General features: G+C 47.9%; 1 protein-coding gene and 1 pseudogene across 3 annotated transcripts in view; one reads left to right on the top strand and one right to left on the bottom strand.

Moving 5' to 3' along the window:
- Window positions 1–6,290, top strand: part of Cttn (cortactin) — a 37,430-nt gene extending 31,140 nt beyond the window's left edge. For all 3 annotated transcript variants that reach the window (XM_006977323.4, XM_006977324.4, XM_006977325.4), the window contains 4 exons: window positions 707–796; window positions 1,880–2,057; window positions 3,841–3,912; window positions 4,876–6,290. In XM_006977323.4, the coding sequence (XP_006977385.2) occupies window positions 707–796; window positions 1,880–2,057; window positions 3,841–3,912; window positions 4,876–5,012 (477 nt within the window). In that variant the 3' untranslated portion in view covers window positions 5,013–6,290. The remainder of the gene's footprint in view (window positions 1–706; window positions 797–1,879; window positions 2,058–3,840; window positions 3,913–4,875) is intronic.
- A 5,729-nt stretch (window positions 6,291–12,019) lies between these two features.
- LOC102911903 (barrier-to-autointegration factor pseudogene) lies at window positions 12,020–12,531 on the bottom strand (annotated as a pseudogene).
- Between the last annotated feature and the right edge of the window lie 9,130 nt (window positions 12,532–21,661).

Raw genomic sequence — 21,661 nt, 5'->3', positions numbered from 1 at the left:
CGATACTTGATGCCACAGCCCCAAAGTCCAGGCATCCTAAAGGATGTGGCTCTGGAGTCTTTGGGCAGATCCTAGGTACTACCTTCAGCATCTCTAGGCTGTCTTGGCTCTCTGGCTTGTGGCCACCTCTCTCCCCTACCTTCTACATTCCTCATCACCCGCCGCTCCAAGCTGTCTCTCTTCTACCTCCCTCTTGTCAGGACTTCGGGGTGACATGGGCCCACTGGCATCCTGGAATGGTTCCCATCTTCTTCTTGGTGTTCTGTTGCAGTCCTGGGGACCAGGATTTTGGGCATGGTCCATGGAGAGCAGCCCACCTGTCAGCCCCCAGGGGTCATGTCTGCCTCACGTGCAGAAAATACTCGATCATTAAAAGGTTCCTAAAACTTTTGGCCTATGGTAGCATCGGCTCAGGGCCCCAAGTTGGGAAATGAGCTCAGGGCAAGATCGAGTAGCTGCTTGATTGCACCTCTGTCCGGTGCTCCTGTCCACTGCCCATCTAAATGTGTGGCACAGGAGTCCCAGAGTCCTTGAGAAGACCTGACTGTGTGACTTCCACTTCAAAGCCACCTGACCCTGTGATCAGTGCTTTCTACTCTCCCAGCAGGCTCCAAGCTTCCCACCTGGGCACCACCCCCTTACAAAGTGGCAGATGGGACTTTCTGGCTGACCGGGTAACCATGCGTTTGCTGTCCCTCTATCTTAGGAGCAAACCAGAGCCAAGAAGCAGACGCCCCCTGCATCCCCCAGTCCTCAGCCAGCTGAGGACAGACCACCCTCCAGCCCCATCTATGAGGTGGGTAATCACTTGACCCGTTGGCTGCCCTAGACTCCTGCAGATTCGTGCCGCCATACCCTTGTGTCTCCCTGGAGCAAGGTGTCCCCCCAGGTTGGATGTCTTCACCTTTGGGCAGCCCATGGTGCCATGGCCTTCCTCTCCCTGTGACTTCTGGGAGGTCAGTGGATGCTGCATGCTTAGTGTATTGGTCGTACCAACTATGCTGCCCCTGGAACCGACCGCCTGTTGTCCCTGAGACAGTGTTCTCCCTTAGCCCTGGAGCATCTTATTCTCTATGGCCTCCTCACACGAAGCTCTGTGGAGTTCTTGCCTCATCCCTGCCCAGAAAGCATTTCCTACACTCTGCCCTGACTCAGGGCTCCCTCTCTGAAGTAAGCCCCTCTGCCCACAACCACGTCCCATGAGTCCCAACAGTCCTCACATACTGCCCTTTCATTATCCAGGTGATATTGTTCGTGGGCTCTGAGAGAGTGTGGACCGTGATGGGGCCTTAGGTGACCGTGACCTCTTCACCACTAGGGCTCCCTCTCCTTGACACCATGTTACTCTCCCTGCATGGCAGGCAGCCTTCCCATGCCACACTTGTTGGTGGATGTGGCCTTGTAGCTAGTGACCCAACCAACAGAGTGGACATGAGGCATCCCCACAGAGCCATGCCTCCTGCTGGGCCAGGTGAGGGGACACTGGCTCTTTGATGAGTCTGGTGACAGTGCTCTTCTTGGGGCGGGGACAGGCCCCGTGATTGGCAGCTCAGCTGGGACCAGAAGCTGAGGGAAGTCCCTGAGATGCTGTGATGGGAAGTTGGGACAGGGCTCAGTGTAGAGCCACCATAACAGAACTGGCTAGCCTTGCAGTCTCCTCTGGCTACCATCATCTTGCCAAATGGGACCAGTCCTGGACCTGAGTGATCTCCTTAGCCTATAGCAGCTTGCCCTGCGTGGTCACCCTCCACAGGAAGCTTCCTGTCCCCGCTTCCTGTGTATAAAGTTTCTATCCTTGTCTTGATTTGTCTAACTATGGAAGTCAGTTGTGAGTGGTGCTCTTCTGTCCATGGAGAAATGTGTGCTTGTCTCTCCGCAGGATGCAGTGCCATTTAAGGCAGAGCCGAGCTACGGAGGTCCTCTTGGCGGGAGTGAGCCTGAGCCTGTGTACAGCACCGAGACTGCAGGTGTCCCTGAGGCCATCAGCCAGCAAAATCTAGCCTACACCTCAGAACCTGTCTACGACACCACAGAGGCTCCTGGCCACTACCAAGCGGGTACTGGACCCTGCTCTAGCTCTGCCCACGGGAGGGAGGGTTCCCGAGAAGTCCTTTCATCCATTATGCTCCTCAGAGAGGGTTGCCTTGCTATCTGATTGCCTAGGAACGTGAGTTCTGTGTCACCCCCTGGATTGGGGAGGGTTAGACACAGTGGTCCCTAGTAGGGCAGTGTTCCAAAGCCCTGGAGGGCTTTGCCCATTGCCCGGCCATCTCCCCATGCTTTGAAGGTGAACCAGTGCTTCAGCAGACAGACAGTGAGGTTAACTTGTTTACTTTGAAAACCAACTTCTAACGAGACCCTAGACAGGGTCAGTGCAAGTTCTTCATCCCACCTGCAGCAGTGTGGGGTGGGTGCAGGGCACCTTAGCTGCTCTCAGCCTGCCAGGCCCAGGGCAGGCAGCCTTTGGTGCCAAGCCTCCATCACCCTGGCCTCCTTCCTTGACTGGCATCAGACTTTTGTTTTTCAGTGTCTGTCTTAGTCCGTGTTCTGTTGCTGTGTAGTGATACAGTGACCAAGGCAGTTCTTATAAAAGAAGACATTCAATTGGTGCCTTGCTTGTAGTTTCAGAGGTTTACTCCATCATCATCATGGTAGGAAGCATGGCGGCAGGCATGGTGCTGGAGAAGTAGTTGAGAGCTACATCCTGATCTGCAGGCAGGGGGTGGGGATGCAACATTGGTGGGCTTTTGATACCTCAAAGCCCACCCCAGTGACACACCTCCTCCAATAAGTTCACACCTCCTAGTCCTTCTAATCCTTTCAAACAGTGCCACTCCCTGGTGACTAAGCATTCAAATATATGATCCTATGAGGGACGTTCCTACTCAAACCACCACGGTCTCATTCAGTAAGTAGCCCAGGCTGGCCTAGAATTCACTGTATAGCTCAGACTGGCCTTGAATGTGGAGTAATCCTCCTGCCTCTGCCTCACAAGTGCTGGGATTGTAGGTGCTATCATGCTAGGTTTGGAAAAGGGTCTTGGTACTTGGTACTCGTCCATGTGGCCATGCTTCCCTGTATGTGTCCGAGCTCAGTGTCTGAGCTTTGCTGTAGCCAAGTGTCCTGTCTTAGTCAGGGTTTCTGCTGCTGTGATGAAACACCACGACCAAAGCAAGTTGGGGAGGAAACCATGTATTCAGCTTACACTTCCATGTCTCTGTTCATCACTGAAGGAAGCCAGGATAAGAACTGAAACTGGCTTTCTCTGTTCTACTCTGTCTCTCCCCCTACCATCTTTCCCTCTCTCCTCACACACTTTCCTCTCCAGGCCTGGCGCTCCTCTCTCCCCTTCCCCCCTTTCCTCCTAATGAAGCTCTGAATACTGGAAAAAAAAAAAAAAAAAAAAAAACGGAAACAGGGCTGCAACCTGGAGGCAGCAGCTGATGCAGAGGCCATGGAGGAGCGCTGCTTCCTGGCTTTTCCCCCATGGCTTGCTCAGCCTGCTTTCTTATAGAACTCAGGACCACCAGCCCACAGACAGCACTACCCACAGTGGGCTGGGCCTTCCCCCATCAATCACTAATTAAGAAAATGCCTTACAGCTGGATCTTACAGAGGCATTTTCTCAATTGAGGGTCCCTCCTTTCAGATGACTCTAGCTTGTGTCAAGTGGACGGACATAAACTAGCCAGGACAAGTCCTTTTGTTTCTAGGAGGTCTCTTACTGCTCCATCCCAGCTATTGTCATGAGGTTTCTGTTTTAGCAAGCTCTCCCATCTGTCCTCGGGAAGTGTATCTGAGGGGCTGGTCTGTTGCTCAGCAGTTCTGCTTTGCTTACAGAGGATGACACCTACGATGGATATGAGAGTGACCTGGGCATCACAGCCATCGCCCTGTATGACTACCAAGCTGGTGAGGCACTAACTGGGCTGTGGGCACGTATGTTCCTGCCCTAGGTGAAGTTCCCAGCCACTCTCCTCCTGTGACCAGTTCATGGCAGGAATACAGAGCTGTTTTATGTTTGCTTTTGAGCCAGGGTTTGTGTTACCCAGTCTGACCTTGAACGCCAGGCATCAACAATCCTGCCTCAGTCTTCCCAGCGGCTGACACCTTAGGTGCACATTACTGTACTTGGGTACAATCTCTACAGTTTATCTTGAAGTAACTTTAGAGAAGTTACCTGAAGGATGCCAAGGATGTCCGTGTCTGTGCCTGCCCCTTTGTCTCTCATCTTCCTCTGACCCCTTGGGGATCTGAAGCTGCAGAGCCTCCTGAGTCAGGACAGACTCACTGTGCAGGCTGGGGTCAGGGTTCCACACGAACATACCCCACTCTCCCGATGAAGATGCTACCACATGTGGCCCAGGGGCCCCCTTGCCCTGGTGGTCAGGAGGTCTTAGAAACAATGTGGCCATCCCGGGGTCGGGTGAGCACACCCGTCCCACGTGACCCAGTTCTGTTAGCCCAGGTGGGATGGCTGTGCTGACCTGACCCAGGGAGGGGCCCTCATTGAGCATTGTTTTATGGGATGCAAGGCTGGGACTCCCTCAAATCTTTAGGCCCCCAGGCTGAGGTGGGGGGATTCTCTAGTCCTGTTTCTTTCTGACAGAGACCTGGCATGCATTTCTTGTACACACATGGGTTCTGTAACTTTAGGGCCATCACCTCACATCTCTGTAGTCTAGACTTCGGTGTGTCACCTTAGCAGGCCTCCAGCACCCCTCTCCCTTGCTGTCCCTGTCATGTGTGTGACTGTGGAAGGCCCTCTACACACCCTGTCCCCTGCTGGGTGGGTGTCTGGGTGTCAGCCGCAGTGTCCTTCCTCCTGGTCAGGTGACCTTCCCATCTGACTCTCTCTCTGCTCTCCCTCCCTAGCTGGCGATGACGAGATCTCCTTTGACCCTGATGACATCATCACCAACATAGAAATGATTGACGATGGCTGGTGGCGTGGGGTGTGCAAGGGCAGGTACGGCCTCTTCCCGGCCAACTACGTGGAGCTGCGGCAGTAGGGCGGCCGGCCACCCAGCGCCTACCAGCACCAGCACAGGCTTCACACTACAGCTCATCTGCGTGTGTTTGAGTTGGTTTCTGTTTCCTTTTTTCTTCTGAAGGTGGGGAGGGGAATATACATACTGCCTTTATATTTAATACTTCTGCTGATGCTTCAGGGCATGTCTTGCCACAGAATTTGCTAATATCTGATAATCATGTTCATAGAGAACTTGGGGTGGTTACTTTGAGCCATCCCAGGTGTTTTCTTTTCTGCCAACTTGACTGTGGTATGTAGCCACTTCAGGGGCTCTGCTTCTCCTGAGGTTGGTGGTACATGTGGCCTTGTGCCCCCCAACCCCCGTGGCAGTCGGGGTCCCCCAGGATGGAGACTGCTCCTGGAGTGGCTGCCCAGTGAGGAGGCTCTCTGGGACTCAGTGTTTGGGAAAAAGGAAAGGGGACCAAGGGAAAGTGAGGTGGCGGTAGAGGGGAATGCTGGAGTCCTGGAGCATTGACACTACGTGGGAAGTTCCCTCCGTCAGGACTGACAACCTAAGCCAGGATCCAAAGCTTTCTGTACTCTGCCTCCTCATCTCATCTCATCTCTTTACCTCCCCTGATACCCCAGTCCGGTTGAAGCTCTTTCCTGCCTTGCCTTCAAGTGTTCCCTTCTCCTGTCTGCATCCAAGGCCCATAGCACAAAGCATGTCTTAGCGACGTGCTGGCAGCTATCCCGGGCTTGGCCTGCAACATGGGAGGGTGGGGTGGGTCCTGGACCCACTCCCAACCCCTGAGCAGCCTGGAATGTGTTGTGTGTGGCCAGCCACCTGGCTGGTCAGGCAGATTGATACCTTATCCCTGCAAGCTTCCAGAAGCATGCTCCCTGCAGGGGGGCTGTGTTCTTTTTGCCAAATATCATGTTCATAGTCCATTGATTGATTGATTGATTGATGTGGCTGAAAACAGGACTGTGAGGGAGCTGAGGCTACCTGGGTGCCTGGCACAGCCTCCTTGAGCAACTGTCCCTAAGGTGGTTTCCAGTCTTTGAGACACCAGGAGGCCGGGCCACACTGAGCACGCACAGTCAGACGGACAGCATGTCCTTGTAGACGAGTCCCCACTATTGGGACACATGAGGATCAATGCCCACCTTCTCCTATGTGCTTTCCTGCAGAATCCTTGCCTTTCCGTTGTTAGGTCAGGTTTTCTATATGAATTATCATCGGGAATTCTGTAGCACACCTCATAGGTATGGATTTTTTTAAATTAAATATTCAGAATAAACTTTTTTTGATCCACTTGCTGTGTGGTCTGCAGTACTTGGCTTCCATTTTCTGCTGTTGAAGGTGACGTGGGGCTGGGTTCCCTGGGGCCTGGCTCAGATGGCCTTTGTCAAGGCCACACTGTCCCTTGTCAGGGCAGCTGGGCGGCCCTGGAGCCTTGAAAGGGCCTGGCTCCTTGCAGGTGCTTCTGGCTGAGGTGTGCTCGTAGGCCACCAGTTCCTCCACCAAGGATCTGAGCAGGGAGATGGCCCTGTTGGTTAAGTGCTCGCTCCGTGTCTTAGGCCTTGGGCTGTGACAAAACACCCTGACAAAAGCAGCTGCAGGGAGCAAGGGTTTATTTTGGCCACAGTTTGAGGGTACAATCCATCATGGCAGAGAAGGCATGGCTGTAGTTGGACTTTCCTTTGTGGGACCTTTGCCAGCCCACAAATTATGACAGAGACTTATATTAATTATGAAGGTTTGGCCGTTAGCTCAGTCTTGTTCCCAACTAGTCTTGTAACTTAATTAACCCATATTTTTTAATCTATGTTCTGCTGTGTGGCTCTCTAGACCTTTCCTCAGTACTCCATGTCTGACTTGCTCCGAGTCTGCTGGTGAAACCTGTGTACCTAGATTCCTCCTCCCAGTGCCTCTCTGCCCAGAAGTCCTGCCTGTTTTCTCCTGCCATTCAGCTTTTTATTAAACCATTCAGAAGGCTCCTTAGACAGAGACATCTTTACAGTGTACAAAAAGATTATCCCACAGCACATGGAGGCAGGAGCGGGAAGCAGCTGGTCACCTCACATGCACAGACAGTCCTGCCCAGATCAGACGTCCCATGTCAGGTAACATACTCAGGCCCCCACAGGCACGCCCAGAGGCCTGTATTTCAAGTGAGTCTAGGTCCTGTCACACTGAAAACACCATCCTGCTGCACAAATCACTCCAGCACTCAGTTTAAAAAGCCAGGTGCAGAAGGGTATAGTGGCGAACACCTTTAATCCCAGGCAGATTGATCTCTGAGTTCAGGGCACATTGTGAGAGAGTATGCCTTTAAAAAAAAAAAAAAAGTGTGTGCAGGTGGTGAGGGGGAGGGTTGGGAGAGCTGGAGAGACGGATCAGTGGTTAAGAACTTGTATTGCGCTGGCAGAGGACATGAATTCAGTCCCCATTACCCATGTTGAGCCACACATAGCTACCTGTAACCTCAGCTCCCGATGATCCTATGCATCTGGTCTCTGAACTACATCTGCACACACTTGGGCATATCCCCATGCAAACATTCATATACATATTTTTTTTTTTCCAGACAGGGTTTTTCTATGTAGCCCTGACTGTCGTGGAATTCGCTCTGCAGACCAGGCTGGCCTTGACCTCAGAGATCTGCCTGCCTCTGCCTCTCTAGTACTGGCATTAAAGATGTGTGCCACCACTGCCCAGCTTCATACACATAATTTTAAAAACTCTTTAAAAATCCAGATACAGTGGGCTTGCCTTGTAATCCCAGCTCTGGGGAGGTGGAGATTGGAGGATCCCTGAGGTTCATTGGCCAGCCAGTATTGTGTGATATTTTGACTTCATTCTGACAATAAAGCTTGCTTTGAGTCAGAGGGCAGAGCTAGCTACTAGCTGACCAAAATTAACCATAAAGGTGTGGAGGACTGTGGACCTCTAGGAGACAGGAAGTAGTAAAGAGGGGCTGAGAGGGGATCTCAGCCCTTTTGGAGGAAGGAATGGAAGAGGTAGGAGGTAACTGGCTTCTCAGCTTCTCTGATCACTCAGGTTCTTATCCCAATATCTGGCTCCCAGTTTTTTATTGATAAAAAAATATTAGTTAAATGCTTCACCTGGCTTCCAACTTGAGACACAAATTCACAAGATAGCCACTTGCCTCTGGCTTTGCAGCCACCAGCAGCTGCTGCACCATTGGCTGGCTTTTTCTTTCTTTCCCCAATCCCTCTGAGAGAGTCTAGAATTTTTCTGTTGCAGCCTCTCTACAACAGTCTCCAGCTGCCACCCAAACTCCACAGTTCCCAAACTCCCGAGGCACCTGGGTTCCAAACACCACTGGACTTGGCTGCCCACCAGCGGCTGGCTCTGCCTTCAGGCTCCATGCATCACTTCCTGCTACACATGTTCTTTTGCATGTCCTGTCCAATTTTCAGTTGGTTGGCTCCTCCCTGTGGGTTGTGGGCTTCCCTGGATTCCCTCCTCGGGCTGCTGCCATACTAGGGTAGCCACCTTGACACTTGCTTGGGCTTCTATTGTTATTGTGACTGCCACACACTCTCAGCTCACAGCTACACATAATCAGCAGCAGCTGCACTCAGCCAGGCTGTGTACTGTGTTCTCTGCCCAACTGTGCTACACAGCGATAGCCAGCCTCACACTTCACCACCATCATCAGCAGATTTGGTGAGACAACTGAGGATTCTTAAAGGGGGAATTAGTTTAAAAAAAAAAAAAAAGTAAAGAGGTTTTTTTTTCCCAAATTAAAAATGGGAAACAATTGTTTTTATCCCTAAAAAAGTTGGTTGATATCAGTGCCAAATATGAAAAATGATAAGATAAAATCCTAAGAAAGACAGATTAATGGAACTAAGAAAAAAGTTCACACACAGACAGAAAGACATAAAGCTAAGAAAAATATTCACACACAGGTATTTAGAGCAGAAACTACCACACCATTCTGTTATGAAACTGAAGAAGGGTGGTCCAAGGTTATTAGAAAACCAACCTTATGTTATGGAGAAGTTGAATGTAATCCTATAGAAAGAATTAGATTTGAGGTGATTTAGGGAAGATGTTGTTTCATATGGTATGCATTCACTCTATGTGAAGTGGATATTAAACTCATAACAGAATTATCCCCCTAGACTGGAAAGATTTGGCATCAGTAACATTGGAAGCTGGTCCTCAGTTACAATGGCATGTATGGTGGAAAGAGGAAGCTGGGACCATAGAAGAACAAAATAGGGCTAGAGGTTATGTGATTTCCCAAGGCCAAATCCTTAGTTAGGGCTGTTATGCTGATGTGGAAAGACAGATTACATTTGATGATCACACCTTGGCCCTATGCCGTACAGCAGCTTGAATGCTTGGGACAAAGTTGAAGAATCAGAAAAGAGGATTGAGCCATTTACTAAAATTATACAAGGCCCAAAAGAAGCCTTCACTGAATTTTTACAAAGATTGACTTAAGCTGTAAATAGAATGATATCAGATTCAGAAGTTAGATGAATATTAATTGAATCTTTGGCTTTTGAAAATGCTAATTCAGAATGTAAAAGGGTAATCAGGCCTTTAAAAGCAAGATCAACACCCATAGATGAATGGATTAGAAATACAGCTGATATTGGATCTCATGCTTATGATGATACTTGGATAGGAGAAGTGACTTCTAAAATTTTTAAGAAAAACCAAAAGGTTAGATGTTTTAATTGTGGTAAACCAGGTCATCTGAAAAGGGATTGTAGACAAGGCATTCCTAGAAATGTTTTTTCTAGAGATAATTAAAAAAGAAAGCCCCACATACAGAAGATGTGGCAAAGGCTGACACTGGGACTAATGAACACAGATGAACAAGGAAAAAAAAAACAATTTTTGCATATTACAACATAAAGCATATTACACATATACCATACACTCCTACAGGGCAAGCAGTTATAGAAAGATCTAATTGCACTTTAAAAGATATGCTTCATAAACAGAAAGGGGTAATAAAGACCCCCAGAGATATATTGCATGATGCTTTATTGACTTTAAATTTTTAAATGCTAGAGAGAAAGGAACAACATTGGATAAAAAATAAAACAACAACAACAACAACAACAAAACCCTGCTGAATTAAATCAGGCTGTATACTTTAAAGATGTGTTGACCTCAGAAATGGAAACCAGGATATGTGTTATGTTGGGGAAAAGGTTTTGCTTTTGTTTCCACAGGAGAAGAAAATCTGTAGATATCAAAATTGATAAAGATTAGATTCAAACAAGAGTGACCTCTTGATTAGAAGAGGTGATTATTCATCAAACAGCATGACCATTCAATCTAAACTAACATAAAAGACTAGCAAATGCTTTGCCAAAAAGGAAACTCCCCAAAGTTAGGGTTGGGGCAGGGTTTTGTTTTGTCTTTCTGCGAGAATAAAGGCAACCAGCTAAGGAATCTGAAGACCACTGGACAAACGAGACATCTGAAGAAAAAGGACAAATCATCCAGAGAAAATGACCCAAGAAAATGAGTAAATTGACCTATTGATATATCACATTTCCAACAGGATAAAATTTTATAAATCTTTTCAATTGTTTGTTTCTGCTGTTCTCTACAGACATATAAGGTAAATTGTCTTTTTGTAATCCCAATTAAATTAAAAATTAAAACTAGCTTTAGAGTTGGAGTGTGGCTCTCTCCTTCTCTAAACTTAAGCATGCTTGTTAAAGGAAAATCCAAAATCTCTGTCTCATGTCAGAAGAGCCACCTGATATGGGACAGAAGAAAAATCAAAATTAAGGGACTATTCTATTACCACTAAAATAATAATTTGTTGGTTTTATTTTGACTCTTTAAAACTTTTCTTAAGGTATAAATATTATCTCAAAATTTATAAAATTAATGTATATTTATTTTAAACTTTCTGTCATGACATTAATGGCTATATAGAGTATTAACTAATTCTATAAAAAGGCTTAGTCTATCTTCCTAGACATGATTTTGGGTTTGAGTCTCTATCAGGTAACTAGAAATTAAGTTTTTGTACTCTGGATGTACATAACAAATAATGGTCCTTTAACCTCTCTGAGATCTGCTGTATATGACATTTAAAATGTTCAAGTTTTCTGCAGTAAACCATGACCATGCCTAACAGCAACCTTTGAAATAGAGGGTGGTGCCCCACAATGATGATTCCACCTGGATTGTGGTAACGCCACTAAGCTGACAAATGCCACCCAAAGATCAGCTTTGAACTACAAACTGCTCAGGACAATTCAAGGTGGCTAGCTGAGATGGTCCAGCCTCATAGACTACTCTGGCCAGGACTTGAGACAAGCCCTGCACTTTCCCATTACATGGAGACTGGACAACAAATGATACAGCTAGCTCTCCCAGGACTTGACAATTATCCCATTTTTTTTCAGGGTCCCCTAAAGATGCTGTCTTCCCTAGACAGCAGGAAGTAATTTAAAGAACATGATTCCCACATTCCCAAGAGGTGGGGTGGGTTTTTGGTCATTCAGTGGGTCATGGATATTTGTCATCATTTAGGGGGGTAGGTTACAAGTTGTTATTAGGAATGGTCAGGGAGAAATCTGGATAAAGATTAGATTCAGGGATCTCCTAAAAAGAAAAAGGGGGGATATAGAAATAGGATAAAAGGGTAGATTATCGAATCTGCTTTTAAACCAAAAAAAGAAACTACTAGTCTTAAATATTTTACAATAGTATGGATTTTTGTATATTGATACAAATTTAAGGTTATTTATGTTATATTGTATATTTGTTTCTACTCTTGTTTAAGATTTTTTTTGAAGCCCACTGTCTTTATTAATCTAAAACTCTTTATAAGAACAGTTACTATTTTTGCCAAAAACAAAAAGGAGCCAAAGGGCATCCAATAGATTGTGAATGGAAGGAGAAAGGGTCCAGGAATCCATTCAGGAAAGCTGGTAACTGTTGCCATGGAACTTTGCAGGGAGGAGGGGCAAAGCATGCAAGGGCAAGAATTCCAAAAAGATTGAAAATGCTGAGGGGAGAGAACTCCCCAAAGACCCTGGAGCACATAGGAGGTGAGTGAGACAACAGCAATCTTCTCCTTCATGGAGGACGGGGAGAAGCCCCACCCGGCTTTGGACTCTGGAGACTCGGTTCTGTGACTGGGGGGCTGAGGAGTCCCCAGAGTACATTACAAGAAGGCGTCACACCATTCTCAAAGGCACCCAAAGCAGTCTTGGGACTGCTTGGTGTTGGCACAAATATGTCTTTCAGCCACTCTCGGAAGAGGTCTTCATCTTTCTTTAGCACCAGAAACTGGCTGAGAACCACATAAGCCTTGTCAAAGCCCCTTTCCTCCAGCTTCTTGCCCAGGACTTCACCAATCCCGGCCAGGCTCCCCACTGGCTCTCCCCCCATGGGCTCTGCCATGGAGTCTCGGTGCTTTTGGGAGGTTGTCATCTTGATCAGGTTTAACTGGCAATTCTAGCTCTGGTAACGGCTCCTCACACCCCTCAGCTGCTCCCGCTGATACCTCAAGCAACTAGAATGTTCTTTGACTTCTGCTTCTGAGCTGTTTAAGATATTTTTGTATATTGATACAAATTTAAGGTTATTTTTGTTAGAACATAATGTTCATATTTCTACTCATTTAAGGTGATTGTACCTATGCAGCTCATTTTACAAGGTAATGTAAATTACTAGTCCTTGAAAGTTATTATTACAAACTATTTAGGATAATAAAAAAATGTAGGGCCGGGCGGTGGTGGCGCACACCTTTAATCCCAGCACTTGAGAGGCAGAGCCAGGCAGATCTCTCTGAGTTCAAGACCAGCCTGGTCTACAGAGTGAGATCCAGGACAGGTGCAAAGCTATATAGAGAAACCCTGTCTCAAAAAACCAAAAAGTTAGCCACCTATTACAATCAAACTGGTAGTCATGTTAGGTATGTTTTCAAGGTCAAATAGATATATTTTAGACAGAATGATAGTCGTCAAACACTTCAGAGATCTACAGAGTATGACATTTGAGATGTTTTAAAAATATAAGGCTTTTTATGACAATGAGACATGTCTGCTCCTGGAAGCACCAATCTACTTCAGAAAAGATGATAGGCATCGAAGAAACTCCGTATGGGGTTTTCTTTCTTCATGGCAAAAGTTAGCCACCAGGCAGGAAACTGCCCTTTCCTTGACTGCTGACAGTATGCTGTCCAAATTGGATAAGCAGGACAAAAAAGAAAGTGACTGCAGAACTTTGCCAAGACAAGGTGGGACAGTCCTTCAAAATTCCTGCTTCACAGAAAATCTGTCAGATACTATAAGCCTATAGGCTGAAGATGGATGCCCCGACATTACAGAGGAACCCTGGGTGACTGTCTAGACAACCAGCTGTTTCTGTCATTTCTTAGTTTTGGAAGTTGTTTACTCTGTACTTCCTGTTTACTCAGGTAATATTATATCCTCAGGTTTCTGATGGAGTTGAAGACTACATAGTTATAGTTTTCCTTGTTACCAAATTCAGAAAAGAAACTCACAAAAGAGCTGTAAAGTGTTTAATGTTGAAAGACCTAAAAAGATAGTTAGCATTCATTTCCCAGAGCTGGATGGTGCTCATGATGGGAACAACTCTTAGCTGTGGCCACTTTCCTTCTCAAGTGTTGACATGTGTTAGTATCTGCCCTACTGGTCCTGTGGAGGGTCAGGAGTCACTGCTGGTGGTGATTATCCCCAGCACCTGGGTCTCTGACTCCTTGGCAGTGTAGCTGGGACCTCATCCATGGGGCTGCCCAGACATGCACTTGACTTTGTTCCTTGGCAAGACTTTCATGCCCAGTCTGTCCCGGCAGGGCTGGTTCCAGTACAGGAATGCAGCCACTTACTTTCTAGTTAGAGAACCAAAAAGGTGGCCCCTGCTGCCCTGGCTTACCCTTTGTCCTGTTCCACCCGGACCCTCACGGGCTGGGAACTGAGGGGGGTGGTTTCTGTCAGTCACTTGGCCTGCCTGGGCGAGCCTGATTCCCTCCTACAGTGTCTGCTTCTGCTGTGTCAGCGTGGCCCCTGGGTATGGCAGCCAGCCCTGCCCTGCCTCCAGGTTGGTAAGTAGAATTTTGCTTGCAGGATCTAAATCTGAGGGCTACTCTCCTTCCACTGCAGGGTTCCCACCCCTTGGTTACAGTAGCTTTTTGCCCTTGAGATTACAGCCGCTTTGAGGAATCGAGGTGGCTTTCACCTGATTGGAGGGTGGGCAGAGATGAGATGACAGGGACAGGGACAGGGATGGTGTGGCCACTGCTGGTCCCCTCTGCCTGTGAGTGGGGCCAGGATAGAGGCTCAGCAGGAATCTCATCACAGGTGCTTCTGGTCTCGAACCAGTGAACATGCTTCCCATCACTCTGGTTTTCCAGTTGGGTGGGCTTAGGGATGTGGCTCAGTGGTGGAACACTTGCTCAGCGTTCACAGACAGTGTTACCCACCATTCAAACAAGAGGAATTCACCACCCACCTCAAGTCAGGTCATCCTCCAGCCCCCTTTGGCCTGAGGAAGAAGCAGAGTGTTGGGGGATTGCCGGACCGCAGTGTGCTCTGAGCTGCTGGGCCATAAAGATGAAAACTCAGTTCTGCCAATGGCCAGCCTGGGAATGACTGGACCATGAGGGAAGGGGCAGCAGCATCTGAGGAGTCCTGCTGGTCACTGGTAAGCTCTGATGTGCACACACTGGAGACAGCTGTGTCCAGGTTGGCCTGGTGTCTTCCGTGCTAAGGCCAGAAAATGAGGTAGCCCGGGCACAGCTCTGCCCTGTTAGGGCTGGCTCAGGGAGCTGTTGGTTCTGCTGCCGCCAAGTCTAGTTTCCGTGTGGCCACCACAGAGAAGAGGGTGCTTTGAAGGGAGGGCAGAGGCTCTGGGAGTGGGCTGGGGTGGGGGTGGAAGCTTTCCTGGGGCTCTGGGGACAGGCCATCCACTGTGCTTCTCAGCCCTGTGGCAGGTTTGCTACCTGCCACAGCTCCAACTTGCTTACTGGAAAAAACAGGTACAAATGGCCTCCTGTCTCTAATCAGGTGTTTGCAATCATCGTCTCAACCCCTGGAGTGTGGAATCTTCTGGGACAGACCTTCACAGTCTGTGAGCATATGTAAGCTCAAGGTCTGAGGATCACTTGAATTCATAAGTTCAAGACCAGCCTGAATGGAAGTGAGACCAAAAGCAAGATCTAAAGCTCCTGGATGGACCCTAAGGATAAGATGTCCCAGTGTGTTTAACCACATTTGTCTATTTCTCCTGAGGCACTAGGTACCCCAAACATACCCCTTTTATCCATCTTCCCCCATCCCTCCCTTCTTTTTCCCCTCTCTTCCGCTTTCTTGCTTGTGCTCAGCTGGATTTCTCCACTCTTACACAGGAGCCTGCCTAGGGAATGGCGCTGCCCACAACGGGCTGGGCCTTCCCACATCAGTTAGCTCAATACCCTCCCCATAGACATGTCCACAGTTCAACCCAATGTAGACAATCCTTCACTAATGCTATTCACAGATGATTCTAGGTTGGGTCTGTAGGCTAAAAGGTCCAAGCTCATTTCTGGGTTTGAAAACCCACCCAAACCCACCAATCCCTGAGCTCAAAGTCCCACCAATCCCTGGGCTTGCCCTAAGATCAGGACTTGAAATCCCACCAATCCCCTACAGTCCTCCGCTCTACCAACTGAGCTATCGAAGAGATGGCTCAGTGGTTAAGAGCACAGACTGTTCTTCCAAAGGTCCTGAGTTCAATTCCCAGCAACCACATGGTGGCTCACAACCATTTGTAATGATATCTGGTGCCCTCTTCTGGCCTGCAGGGACACATGCAGACAGAACACTGTATACATAATAAATAAATATTTAAAAAAAATTAAAAAAAAAAAAGAAATCCCACCAATCCCCATACTGGAAATCTCCACCCTGGAAAACTCTGCCCGGAAGAAACACTATAAAGCCTGCCTCCCACTTAGTTTTCTATGGTTTCTCACTGGAGCCGAGGCAGCCATCCTCTTGTGTCTCTCCCAATAAATCTCTTGTATGAGGTTTGTTATACTGTGTGACTTTGTGGTTCCTTGGCTCCCGATGCCAGGAGGCCTTTTCCTTCAGAGCTGCAATAGTTCCACAGGGGAAACCTTTCCCTTGAGCGTTGTTAACCTTTCCCCTCAGAGCTATAACACTTACAGGGTCAAATTGACAGCTAAATCTACCCACTCCTTGACCCAACTTGACACACAAACACATCACTTTCAAATCACAACCTTTTTCCCCAAGGTCTCATATTTATCTTAAAATGTAAAATGCAGTTCAACTTTTAAAAATAAACATAAAACCCATAGCCTTTAAAAATTCCAACACTTTAAAAGTCCAAATTCTTTGAAATGTGGGCTTCTATAAAATTAAAAGCAGTTTACATATTTCCATCATATAAAGAGAGAGCAGACATTCTTATTCCAAAAGGGAAGGACCAGGGTATCATAGGGAAAAGCCAGATCAAACGGAACCTTTTGGTGGTATAGCTACACATGCTCCTATAACCCGGACAGACTTACAGTTTGAATGACAAATGTCCCCTGTAAATTTGGGTTTGGGACACTTGGTTCCTAGTTGGTGGTGTCTGGAGGATGTTGGGGTGGTGCAGCCTTGTTGGAGGAAATGTGTTGGCTTTGAGGTTATAAAGCCTTGCTCTTCTTCCAGTTCTCTCTCTCCCTTTGTGCTCGCTTTCTGCTCCCGCCACCATGGCTGCTGCTTGCTAATCACCTTCCACCTTGATGGGTTCACCCTTCCAGGGCTGTAAGCCAAAATAAACTCCTCCTATACGTTGCTTTGGTTATGGTGGTTTATCACTGCATCAGAAGCATAACTAATATAAAACCCATTCATGTCACCAAGTTGGACTTGAATTCTTTTCATGTCTGTGCTTTTCCTATTTGGGGTGAGCATGCCTTTTGTTTTGTCTCCCTGGGAAGGCCATGCAGCATGGGGGAAGTGCAGGTCTTGGTCAGATGCCTCTGAAACAGGACGTTTTGGGGGCCCTGAGTGCTGGGACTACAAGCATCTGCTGCTATGTGCAATCTAATACCACACTGGAGACCAACTGCAGTTTCATGACTATGAGGCAAGTACTCTACCAACTGAGCTGCATCCCCAGCTTGTGGGGTGATCTGAAGCATGAATCTAATTAGTCTTATCAATTAAAACCAGGAGTCAGATATTGGGGTAATAACCTGAAAGATCAGAGAAGCAGAGCCACAGCCACTAGAGACTTCTTACCTCTACGAATCCTTAGACCAAATGGGGCTGAGATCCTGTCTCCCACCCACCTTATATTCCTGTCTCCACCTCCTGATTGTGATGTAATCAAAGGTGTGAGCCTCCCAAGTGCTGGGATTAAAAGTGTCAGCCACCACTGCCTGGGCTTTATGGTTAATTAGTGGCTAAGCTCTATCCTCTCATCTCCAGGCAAGCTTTATTTGTTAGAACGCAAACAAAATATCACACAACAGTGATCTATATTGTACAGATGTAATTTGTATGGTGTATTCCTTCTGGTCCTCTAGCCTTAAGATACAGTGGCCAACATCTCTACACACACCCCTTTCCTGCTGGGTCAGAATCTGGTGTGGAGCAAAGTGCCCACATGCCTCTCCTCTTTATGATGCCTCCTTACACAGAGGCAGTGTCTTTCTTAGCTGATAGCTCAGCCACAGTTGCATGTCCTATCACCCAGACTCACAGACCTATACCCTGTATGTCCTTTCACCAGTCACAATATGTTCTCTAGTCCACCAGCTGCTTGGGGGCTTCCATGTACTCATGTGACAGACCCCACTCATGAAGGAGGTGTGCCACTCTGTATCACACAGAGGAAGACAGCCACCCTGCCCCCTGCCCCCAGACACTCCACCTGGAGATGGATGTGTGTTTGTTTTTTATAGCTGTGGAAGTGCAGCTACTTCTCCAGGAAGGAGGCGTTGACTATCACACAATGATAGACAGCCATGTCAGGACTGGCTTGTGGATGCTCCACCTTCAGCTTAGCTAGCTTAGCTTCAGTTGTAAATCATCACCCAGGGCACAGACATTGTCTGTGTGCCTTCAACATGCAACATGCATCCCTGTTTTTTTTTTTTTTTTTTTTTTTTTTTTTTTTTTTTTTTTTTTTTTTTTTTTTTTTTGTGTGTGTGTGTGTGTGTGTGTGTGTCCCCCTGCTGAAGTACCAACCGTTGCATTAATTTTCCTGGGGAGATGTGAACAGATGTCTATTCACCCTAGATAGTTTTGAAGGATGGATGAAGTCCTGAGTGAATGTGTACTGTTGACATGAGCTTGGCCATGTCAAGGACTCCAATGCCTCAGACCCATGGGAATAGCATCCTGGACCAGGCTCAGAGGAATAGCAAGGCCTTCCCCAGGTCTTTGTATGAATGTTGACAATGTGTATAGAAACTGTATCAACCTTAGCATCTTTCTCTTGGACAAAGGCAACCTGAGACTGCTCCCCTACAGAGACCCAGTACTGGGGTTAGCTAATCCACCTCCTCTAATCCACCTTTATTCATGCTGTATAAAATAAACATGTTGAGTTTCCTGGCTCCTGCTGTGTGTCCTTCAGAGTACAGGACCCACCCAATTGCAGCAGCTTCTCTCTCTCTCTCTCTCTCTCTCTCTCTCTCTCTCTCTCTCTCTGTGTGTGTGTGTGTGTGTATATGAAGGTCAACTTCAAAGCCATGAAGGTCACAGCCAGACGAGGCACCAACAACAAATCAAAGAATCCACCCAAGCCCAAGCTTGGTAAGCCCGAGATTTTAATTGGGGTTACTGATAGAAGCCTGGACAAGGGGTCACTAGCTGAGTGTGGGTGAGGGGTCAGTTGCAGGAGTACAGGTGAAGGGCACTTGCAGGACTGAGGGTTAGGAGTCTCTCCCAGTGTGCAATGGCTTACAGGTGGCTATGTTGCTGAAGTAGCAGCTCCCTTCGGGAGCCTTTACCTGCTAATGTGTCCTGGGGGTGGGCAGGGCATCATGTACTCCCTGGAAGCCTCCTCAGGTGTTCATGAGGCATGAGCCACACACCTCTTTTGTGGTCAGACATCCTGGAACACATCTGGGACCTAGAGGCAGCACACAGATCCAGCCTAGACTGGATAAAAGCATGGCAAGGCAAACTGTATCCTCAGAGTGAACTTACCATCTTATGCCTATGTGTGATCAATGAGCACATGGTTAAAGCCAGATGCATCATGGTAAGGGAAATGAACAGAGGATAAGACTTACATAACCCAAACCTGTCAATCAAATTGGAAAACCAGTCAGATGCGGTGGTACACACCTTTAATCCCAGCTCTTGGGAGTCAGAGGCAGATGGATCTCTATGAGTTTGAGGGCAGCCTGATCTACATATGAGTTCCAGCCCAGCTAAGGCTACACTGTGAGATCCTGTCTCAAAAACAAAAACAAAAAAACTCAAACAAATAGAATGTGAGAAGTAGCCTAAATTTTGCTGGAGAGATGGCTCTTCAGTTAAGAGTGCATATTGCTCTTCTAGAGGACTTGAGTAAGACCACAGCACCCACATCAAGTAGCTCACAACTGTCTGAAGCTCCAGCTTCAACTCCAGCTCCAACTTCACTTATCTATACACAAGCACACACATACATATAATTAAAAATAATAAAAATAGCCAGGCGGCGGTGGTGGTGCATGCCTTTAATCCCAGCACTCGGGAGGCAGAGCCAGGTGGATCTCTGTGAGTTCGAGGCCAGCCTGGTCTACAGAGGGAGATCCAGGACAGGCACCAAAACTACACAGAGAAACCCTGTCTCGAACCACCCCCCAATAATAATGATGATGATGATGATGATGATGATGATAATAATAATAATGTCATAGGCTTGAGAGATGGCACGGTGTTGCTCTTGCAGAGGACCCAGGTTCCCGGCACCCACATGGCAGCTCACAATCATCTGTAACTCTAGTCTCAGGGTATCCGAAGCCCTTTTCGGACCCTGGTAGGCATCAGATATACATGTGGTGCACATACACGCATGCAGGAAAAACACAGACATAAAATCAAATTTGAAACAGCCGTGTGGTGGTGTCACACACCTTTAATCCCAGCACTCAGGAGGCAGAGGCAGGAGGATCTCTGTGAGTTTGAGGCTAGCCTGGTCTACAGAGCGAGTTCAAGGACAGCCAGTACCACACGGAGAAAGCTATCTCGAAAAAGAAACAAACAAACTAGCAAAAAAACCAACAAAACAAAACTAACAGAAAAGCATCCATAGCCGATACCTAGCAGTCACCTCCTCCCCATGAATCCACCGAAGGAACGCCAACCATGACCAGGGCCCTCACGCCCTGGAACCTGCTGCTGCTCTGCCGCACTTAGACATTGCTTCTGAACAAAGCCCTCACTGTTTCTCCATTTGTGTGCGCTTCTTCAGTTGTTTGACCAAGACACCAAGAATCTGGAAACACACTGTCCAGCTGGTGACCACTGGGGACACAATCTCATGGAGGTCTGTGTAGGTGACCACAGCCACTCTGATTTCCTGACAGCCATGCCATGTCCAGACAATGGTGTTTAAGACTAGACACTTACTTTGTCTCCATGAGACTTCAAGGATACTGCAGCCATGAGAACAGGCTCAGGGTGGAAAGTGAAGAAAACAGGGCCAGGATCCAGGGCTTTAGGACAGATGCTGTTGGGGTGGGGAGGGTGGCAGGCTGTGGACCCCTCTTCTATGTTCCAGTGTGCGTCTAGGGAGGGGATGACCCTCAAACCCAGTGGGATGAACCCAGCATCGGTCTAACTGTGATGGTTTCTTGGTTCCCAGAATGCGTCATGGTGAGCTGGGACCCAGGTCACCATGGGCACCAGAGACATTGGTGTCTGACAGGCCATATAGGAGAATGCCAGAGGCTCCAGGAAGTTCACAGCTGTGAGCAAAAGGGTTGTATGTGCCTGTGCCCACAACGGGGCCTTTGGGAATCTTGTTCCATGTGGCATCTAGATGTCTGAGCCTCGGTTCCCTCATCTGTAAAAGGGACATCACCTTGGCAACAGTGCTCAGGAAACTGGTGAGCATTAAAGTCAATGCCACATCTGGTCAACATGCTCTTCCCATCAGGTCCTCTATCTGAGGGTTAGGGCCCTTACGGGTGGCAGTCTTGACCACAGGAAGCTAAGGGAGTCTATTTCTGAATCCCCCTTTCCCTCTCTGTTGGTTGAATGGCCTGTGGTCCAGGGCAGTATTAAGCTTCCTGAATCCCTGCCTTGTACTAACAACTCGGAGTAGTGATGGGGAGAAGACATGACCCCTGGCATCAGGTGTAGATTCTGACCAGGTGGCACCCGAGGCTTCTCACCTCCAGGTGAGCCTGGCCAGGGAGGTTGCACGGTAAACTCTCCTCTCCATGGCCTCGGCAGGACTTGGTTCCACACTGGAACCGTGAAGTGCTCTCGAGTAGCTCTGCCTCATAGCTGGCACTCACTCCAGGAGGTTGCCCTGCTGTGCCCAGCCTGGACTTCCCTTAAGCCAGTGCCCTCCTTACACCATGTGCTCCCCACTCTTCCTGAGAACATGTTTTTATAATAATTCTGCGCAGCATCAGAGTGGCTTGATTTCCATGAAGCCCTGGGATAATGGGTGGCTGCTGAGTCAACTCCAGGTTGTGT

Source organism: Peromyscus maniculatus, chromosome 1 (genome assembly GCF_049852395.1).
Source record: "Peromyscus maniculatus bairdii isolate BWxNUB_F1_BW_parent chromosome 1, HU_Pman_BW_mat_3.1, whole genome shotgun sequence".
Taxonomy (NCBI): domain Eukaryota; kingdom Metazoa; phylum Chordata; class Mammalia; order Rodentia; family Cricetidae; genus Peromyscus; species Peromyscus maniculatus.
Note: the sequence above shows the minus strand (reverse complement) of the source record. Positions and strands in the feature narration are given on the sequence as shown.